The sequence below is a fragment of the Mytilus trossulus genome, chromosome 5 (assembly GCF_036588685.1).
Source record: "Mytilus trossulus isolate FHL-02 chromosome 5, PNRI_Mtr1.1.1.hap1, whole genome shotgun sequence".
Classification (NCBI taxonomy): Eukaryota; Metazoa; Mollusca; class Bivalvia; order Mytilida; family Mytilidae; genus Mytilus; species Mytilus trossulus.
This window is the reverse complement of record NC_086377.1, coordinates 57,915,633-57,924,365: the sequence shown is the minus strand read 5'-3', so window position 1 is coordinate 57,924,365 and position 8,733 is coordinate 57,915,633. Positions and strand designations below refer to the sequence as shown.

Below are 8,733 nucleotides of genomic sequence, written 5' to 3'. Positions count from 1 at the left end.
CAAAAGACTCATCAGTGACGCTCGAATCAAAAAAGTTAAAAAGGCCAAATAAAGTACGAAGTTGAAGAGCATTGAGGACCAACATTCCTAAAAGTTTTGCCAAATACAGCTTAGCTAATCAATGCCTGTTGTAGAAAAGCCTTAATCAGTATTTCAAAATATTCAAAAATTTGTAAACAGTATATAAATTATAAATATAACCATATCAATGACAATTCATGTCAGCACAAAAAGTGCTGACTACTGGGCTTGTGATACCCTCGGGGAAATAAATCTCCACCAGCACCCTTATGAAACTGAATTGTTTGCCGCAAACGTGCAGCAGACTTGCTGCAAGCTTGCGGCAAACAAAAAGTTTGCAGGAACACAGAACAAATTGTTTGCAGATGTTTGCCGCTAGCTGCAAACTTCCGGCAAACATTGCTGCAAGCTTGCGGCAAGTTTGCAGAAACATCAATGTTTGCCATAAGATTAATTGCCAGAAAGTTTAAAATAAGAAAGAATGTTTGCCGCAAGATTGTAGAAAACTTTGATCATTCAATATGTTTGCCGCAAGATTGCAGAAAACTTTGACCATTCTATATGTTTGCCAGAACATTGCAGGAATTACACAATATTGACTGGGCATGCCTAGTTGGCACTTCCTGGATGCTTACAATTTGAAATTGTGGCTAGGTCATGTTGGTTGTGTTTGGAAATGCATTTCACATATAAGAGATCAAGAAGGCATTTTGGTTCAATGATATGGGATAATCAGTATATGTAACTGTGTAAGTACAAATGATTCATGGAACTGCATGTTTTGATAAAATAATTAATGTTATCATCATACATAATTAAGTAAGCAACTATATATACATGTATGTGTGATTGAAAAACTTACGATAAGCTATTATATGTTTGAATTTGTTGCTGATGTACTGCACCATCATGATTATGTTTATTAAGATTAAGTTAAATTCTGTTTTGCAGTTATACCTAGCTTTAATATACTCAAAATATCTTGAGATTTTACCTTTTTCAGTTTTTAATACAGGTATATTATGTCATTTGAGAATGACTCCTGTCCCTTTTTCAAAACTCAAATGCATGTATGTATTTCCTCACATCTCATGAGTTTGTAAGAATTCTTTCAATGATTGTAAAAAGACAGGAATTGACTTTTTTAAAATGTTACTGTGTAATTTGAAAGAGAATAAATTGAATGTGTCTACACACATGACATTGGTATATGTGTAGTTCCTGCAAGTTTGCCACAAAAATTTGCCGCAAGCTTGCAGCAAACAATTGCCGCAAGCTTGCGGCAAATCTAATTTGCATAATTGTGTTTGCCGCAAGCTTGCCGCAAACTTCATTTGCATGGTAAAATGGTTGCGGCAAGTTTGCAGCAAACGTTTGCTGCAAGCTTGCGGCAATGATTGCTGCAAACTTGCGGCAAATGTTTTCCGCAGGGCTTATTTTTCGGTAAGGGCAGTGGCATCGACCCAGTGGTTGTAAATAAACTCATCATAGATACCAGGACTAAATTTAGTATACGCCAGACGCGCGTTTCGTCTGCAAAAGACTCATCAGTGACGCTCGAATCAAAAAAGTTAAAAAGGTCAAATAAAGTACGAAGTGGAAGAGCATTGAGGACCAAAATTCCTAAAAGTTTTGCCAAATACAGCTAAGCTAATCTAGCTATGCCTGAGGTAGAAAAGCCTTAGTATTTCACAAAATTTCAGGACCAAATTTAGTATACGCCAGACGCGCGCAAAAGACTCATCAGAGACTCCACGGGGATGATACGAGAACACCAACACATTTTAACGGTATTTTTGTACGTTTTGATCATGTTGATCTATGAAAATAACATATTTGTCCTATTAAAATCGAAATAATTCCTTAACGTAACACTCAGAGTAAATTATTGACAAAAATAATGCTTAAATATGTTCAAATTAGCATAGAGCATAACATGAAGGATTAGAATTATTTCTTAAATTGATTGCCAGTTTTGATACAATAGGCGTTCCATATGTATAAACACTTCAGTTATCTCCCTTTGTTAATGTTATTATTCTGTTGTTATCACGACATTTTTTTGTTTGATTCAAGAAAAGTATTCAGTAAGCATGTAAGTACTTATTAGGCATTGGTCATTTATAATAACAAAATTACTTGCTAAATTGAAAAATAGGTTTACTAGTTTTGTACTGCACGTCATAAATTACAGCTAAAACGTGAAACAAAGGATTTTGTTTACATAAAAAAACATAAATGCCTCTCTGAAATGAAAATGTTTAATACATAGATACGTCCTTGACTAAATAGATTATGACAGCTATTATCAGTCGTTTCTATGTACATTAAAAATCGTATCAATATAAGTCCATAAATTATGGCATTGATAGAAAGTAGGTTATTGAATATAGAAATGTTAATGCAATTTTTTTGTCTATGGAACGCCAGTTTAACATATACACATGCAATATTCAAGGATTCGTTGTATTATTTTGATCTACATGTAATTTGTCAATTTGACATACTGATTATAACTTCAATCATGATATTATTATCATAGAAGTATTGACAAAATAATTATTTACCAATAATGTCGATATAGCCAAATCCTTAAAAGTAAAAATATAAAAAAGGACCAAGATTGATCGCATCTTTTTAAAATATTTTCATTGATTTTCTCCTGTTTAACTTTAATTCATGTATCCAATAGAAAAAAATGTTTATTATAGTAGTAAACTTCTCTCTTATTAGATTCCATGCCATTCAAAGAAAATTAGGTGATACAGTGTACAGAAACCAATGAATTGTTGGACATCTCATCACAAAATCAGAAAAATCTGATTCCGTAATTATCTCCCTTGATCAAACTACAGTTTATTTTATATTTGAAAATCCCTTTCATCCTAGAGAAAATAATCAGGATATTGATGCTGCATTAGAAAAGAAACGCACGAAATAATATTATACTGAGTTGGACCAATCTGTGAAAACACACAATGGAGAATTTAAGCAACACACTCACAGATTCATATGAGAACACACTGATGATAAACCAAATTAGTGAAATGTATGTTGTTCAAGCATTGCGTCAGAGCCAGCTTTTGCAGAGACAGACTATAATACCCTCGAATGATAAACCTAAAATAGGTGATAAATTTAGTTTTAGTTTTAACTTGCAATTTATGGGGAAATCACATACTGTTGATAAACCAAATACATGTGATATGTGCGGTAAAGGATTTGCCAATGGAACAGCCCTAGGAAGACACATAAGAACACACACTGGTGTTAAACCTTATAATTGTGATATATGTGGTAAAACATTTGCTGACTGTTCAAACCTAAACAGCCATAAAAGAACACACACTGGTGATAAACCATATAAATGTGATATATGTGGTAAAGAGTTTGCTCAAAGTTCAGCCTTAGGGATACACAAAAGAACCCACACTGGTGATAAACCTTTTACATGTAATATCTGTGGTAAAGGGTTTACTCAAAGTCCAAGCTTATGGAGACATATTAGAACACATACTGGTGATAAACCTTATATATGTGATATATGTGGTAAAGGATTTACTCAAAGTAATGATATGCAGAGACACATGAGAATACATACTGGTGACAAACCTTATAAATGTGATGTATGCGGTAAAGGGTTTGCTCAAAATTCAACAATGCAGAGACACTCAAGAACACACACTGATAATAAACGTTATACAGGTGCTAAAAATTCAACATCGAAGAGACACACGAGAACACACAAAGATGAAGAGTGTAGTTCAAACTTACAAAAGATGAAATCAGATACTGTTGATAAACCTGAAACATGTAATATATGTGATTTAGAGTTTGCTGATAGATCAGCATTACATACACATACGAGAACACACATTGATGAAAAACCTTTTATAGATGAAGAGTTTAGTCTTAGTTCAAACTTACAAAAGATGAAATCTCATACTGGTGATAAGCCTAATATTACATGTGGTATATGTGGTAAAAGTTTTGCTCATAGTTCAACCTTAGTGATACACATAAGAAAACACACAGGTGATAAACCTTATAAATGTGATGTATGCAGCAAAAGTTTTGCTCAGAGTTCAAACTTAAAAACACACATGAGAACACACAGTGGTGATAAACCGTATGAATGTGAAATGTGTGGCAAAGGGTTTGGGGTTTCTTCAAACTTGCACACACACATGAGAACACATACTGGTTATGCAACTTATAAATGTGACATTTGTGGTAAAGGGTTTAATCAAAGAATAAACTTTGATACACATATGAGAACACACACTGGGAATGAACCTGAGAAATGGGATTATATGTGGTAAACATGGTAAAGGTGCTAGTGATAATTCAACATTTCAGAAAGACATGATAATACATACTGGTGATAAGGCTAATAAATGTGATGAGTGTATAGTAGAGAGTTAGATGATCGTCAAACTGGTAGAAACGCTTGATAAAACATATTTCAGATAATCAAACTTAATAAGTGTGTGTTGTAAAGTATGTGGTAAATGGATTAGTCAAATGTTCACATCACAACACATATTGGTGATAAATTATAATGAAACGTATGTGGTAAATTGATTAGTCAAATGTACACATCACAACACATATTGGTGATAAATTATAAATGAAACGTATGTGGTAAATGGATTAGTCAAATGTACACATCACAACACATATTGGTGATAAATTATAAATGAAACGTATGTGGTAAATGGATTAGTCAAATGTACACATCACAACACATATTGGTGATAAATTATAAATGAAACGTATGTGGTAAACGGATTAGTCAAATGTACACATCAGAACACATATTGGTGATAAATTATAATGAAACGTATGTGGTAAATTGATAAGTCAAATGTACACATCACAACACATATTGGTGATAAATTATAATGAAATGTATGTGGTAAATAGATTAGTCACTGTTGCCCATCGAAACACAGAACACACATTGGTGATAAATTATAAATGAAATGTCAGTGGTAAATTTGTGAGACAATGTTAACAATTAGAACACACATTTATAGTAATTAACTATAAATGAAATGTTAGTGGTAAATTTGTAAGACAATGTTAAATATCAAAACACTCTGGAGATCAATTATAACTGAAATGAATGTGGTAAATGGACAATTGTACGCATCAGAACACACAATGGTGTAATTATAAATGAAATGTATGTTGTAAACGGATTAGTTAATTTTAGATATCAGAGCACCCATAAGTAATCATGGTAATAAAATATATATAAATTGTATGTGTTTAATGGATAAGTCAAGTTTAGACATTAGCGCACACATTAGTAATAAATTATAAATGAATTGTACATATCATAATATACTCTGATGATAACTTATAACTGAAATGTATGTGGTAAATGGGTTGTAAAACAAGAAAATGTGGTATGATTGCCAATGAGACAACTCTTCACAAGAGACCATTAATGTGTGTCAATGCTACACATCAGAATACACACTGGAGATATATAATACCTGTAATGTATGTGGTAAATGTGTTCACTTGTCGATCAATGTTACACATCATATCACACACGTGAGATAAATTATAACTAATGTATGTTGTAAACTGGTGTGTCAAGACGACTGCGACAAACTAGAACACATACGGGAGATAAGTAATAACTGGAATGTATGTGTTAAATGCATTAGGCCGTGTACGTTTACGTAAAACGCCAAAAATCAAATCAATCACCCAAAACGCTGGCAATACTAGCCTCAATCGTTAAACTTCGGCTTCAAAACACGAACTTTAATTAGGGAGCTACCATTTGATTTTTATGAGGGGGCTAGGATGAAATTTGAAAAAAATAGGCAGGACAGGAGTTTTGAGTAAAAAAAAAAAGGCAGGATGAGACACTTGCAAAAAAAAAGTCAGGACGACAATTAAGGTAACAAAAAAGTCAGGATAAATTAAAAAAAAAAAAGGCAGGACCGAACAGAGTGAAAAATAAAAAGGCAGGACAGAGATTACAGCTAAAAAAAATGCAGGACAAAATATTTTTCATCCTAGCCTCCCCCCCCCCCCCCCCCCCCCCCCAATAAAAATGTAATGAAAGCTCCCTTAGCATTGGCACATCTCATTTCCATTGGGATTGTTTAGTCATGTACCTTCAGTCCTGGTTTACTTTGAATATTTGCATATTTTTTGTATGTTAAAGTGTTGCTATTTTAATTTCAATATATGCATTATCGAAATTACAAAAAAAAACGAGACATATCTCTGTGATAACAGTTTATATAATAACTATTTGCACATCTCATTACCATAGAGATTAGTTGACCCCGCTCCCTCAGTTATGGTCTATTGGCTGAAATTTTTGCTTGGTTTTCATGTATTAGTTTATGACTAGGTCAGTTATGAGGAACCGTTAGTGGTCATATAATGATAGTTGGTGTGCAGTTGTATAAGCATTCAATTTGACATTATCTCATTTCCATGGATATTAGATAGCCCTGATCCCTCAGTCAAGGTCTATTGACTTTGAAATGTTGCTTAGTTTACATGTATGTTTTAGTTTGTGTTTAGGTTTGTTTAAAGGGAACTACTTAATATGATAAGTTAATGGTATTTGGTATGCAGTTGCATTAGCATTGACACATCTCATTCCCATGGAGATTGTTTAGCCATTTACCTTCAGGCATGGTTCATTGACTTTGAATATTTGCAAACTTTACATGATGATGTTATAGTGTTGCTATTTTAATTTCAACATTTTCATTATAGAAATTAATAATAAAAAAAGCGAGACATATCTTTTTTAAAATTATATTATGGGTTTACCTGCGTAACACTTTAATGTCCCAAAAGTTTAACTTCTTTTCTTTAGATTTAACCTCACTCAAAGAAAATAAGGGGAAAAGAATGCACAGAAACCAATGAACTTACAAAGCAAGATTAGATCACATACTGGTGATAAGCCCAATACATGTGATGCATGTGGTAAAGGGTTTGCTCATGGTTCAGCCTTAGGAAGACATAAGAACGCACACTTGTGAAAAACCTTATAAATGTGATGTATGTGGTTACGGGTTTTCTGTCAGTTCAAACTTATGCTGAAATTGACATGGTTGTTTTGTAACACAATCATACACATTCAGTTTTGAAATCGAATAGTTGTCATGCTGTTTATGTGTGTATGTTCAGAAAATTGGTGAGATTCTTATTGCTCTAAAAAAATGTTTGAAAACAAACAGAACGTATAAAAGTAATCATTAATTCGCAATTGATACGTCATTGGAATGCGACTGCAATACACTCTCTGAGGTCACGCAGGTTCATACAATACTCAGTCCGGCATTGGGCGGAGCTTTAAAGCGATATCTGTATAGTATACAGATACAGCATAGCGATATCTGTAGGGTTGTATCTGCATAGTAGAACACCCAATTGCAGGATAAATATTAATACACACACTGGAGTTCAATAATAACTGTTAGGTATGGGGTAAACGTGTCAGTCAATATTACACATTCATACACACACTGGAGTTCAATTATAACTGTTATGTAGGTGGTAGACGGTTAACTATTCAATGTTAATACACATTAATACACACACTGGTGTTCAATTAAAGTGTTATGCATGTGGTAAACGTACCGTGACATTCATTCACACACTGGAGTTAAATAAAAGTGTTATGTATGTGGTAAACGTGTCAGTCAATGTTACACATTCATACACACACTGGCGTTTAATAAAAGTGTTATGTATGTGGTAAACTTGTCACAGTCAGTCAATGTTACACATTCATACACACACTGGAGTTTAATAAAAGTGGTATGTATGTGGTAAACGGTCAGTAAATATTCCACTCGGGAACACACATTGGAGTTTGGTGAACAATTATAAATGAAATGTATGTGGTAAACGTGGAATTTGGTGAAAAATTAAACGGCAACCAGTAAATTACAGATTTGACTTGGGACAGACAGACAGGCACATAATGATACATGAAGCGCAAATCCTGTTTCCCGGCATATACAACTGGACAGTGGTATAACAGTATAACGAACTATAAAAAATCCAAAAGATATTTCAGATATGAAGCGCAAAACCCCTAACAAAAAAAAGCACCAATTATTAATGATCTGAGAATACTTGTAGTGATTGAAAGCCAATTCAAAGCCAATATAACAACAACAACAAAAAAATCATGTACTAGTATGTAAGACTTAATCACCAAATTCGTTGTTACAGCAATGACCCAACTAAAAAAAAAAAGGAAATCGCGTAATAAGAATTGAATCACGGATTTGTATAGTAAGATTATATAATAATAATAATTTTTATTTGCAAAATACACCCATATGGGTCAAGCAAACACAAATACAACATTTAATACAGACAGTGAAGAATTACAAATATAAACATAAAAAAAAACATAGTTATAAATGGTAATTAATGTAACCTTTGATGGACATGGACCTCATTTTCGCAATTCTAAAGATTGCTTTATAAAGTCACCAATTTCTGTCAAAAGCTCAGATTAAGGATTTAAAATCCTTGATTGAAACAATGTTGTCTTCATATATATATAAATAATATGGTGTAAATATTTCACTGGTAAAAAAACTAGAATCAGAAGTCCCATTACTAAGACCTACCAACCTAGTGCTCATCTGTTGTTAAAAATGCAGACGGCTTTGTTACAGCAGGCGTTCCATACATATTTGAAAAATA

The 8,733-nt window shown here is 33.1% G+C and overlaps 1 protein-coding gene across 1 annotated transcript; it reads left to right on the top strand.

The window, feature by feature from the left end:
• The first annotated feature begins 2,033 nt into the window (after nt 1-2,033).
• LOC134718965 (zinc finger and SCAN domain-containing protein 2-like) lies at nt 2,034-5,286 on the top strand. Its single transcript, XM_063581844.1, has 2 exons — nt 2,034-2,116; nt 2,755-5,286. Exon 2 carries the CDS (start codon nt 3,000-3,002, stop codon nt 4,341-4,343), a length of 1,344 nt encoding a protein of 447 aa, XP_063437914.1. The 5' UTR covers nt 2,034-2,116; nt 2,755-2,999; the 3' UTR covers nt 4,344-5,286.
• Nucleotides 5,287-8,733: the final 3,447 nt, after the last annotated feature.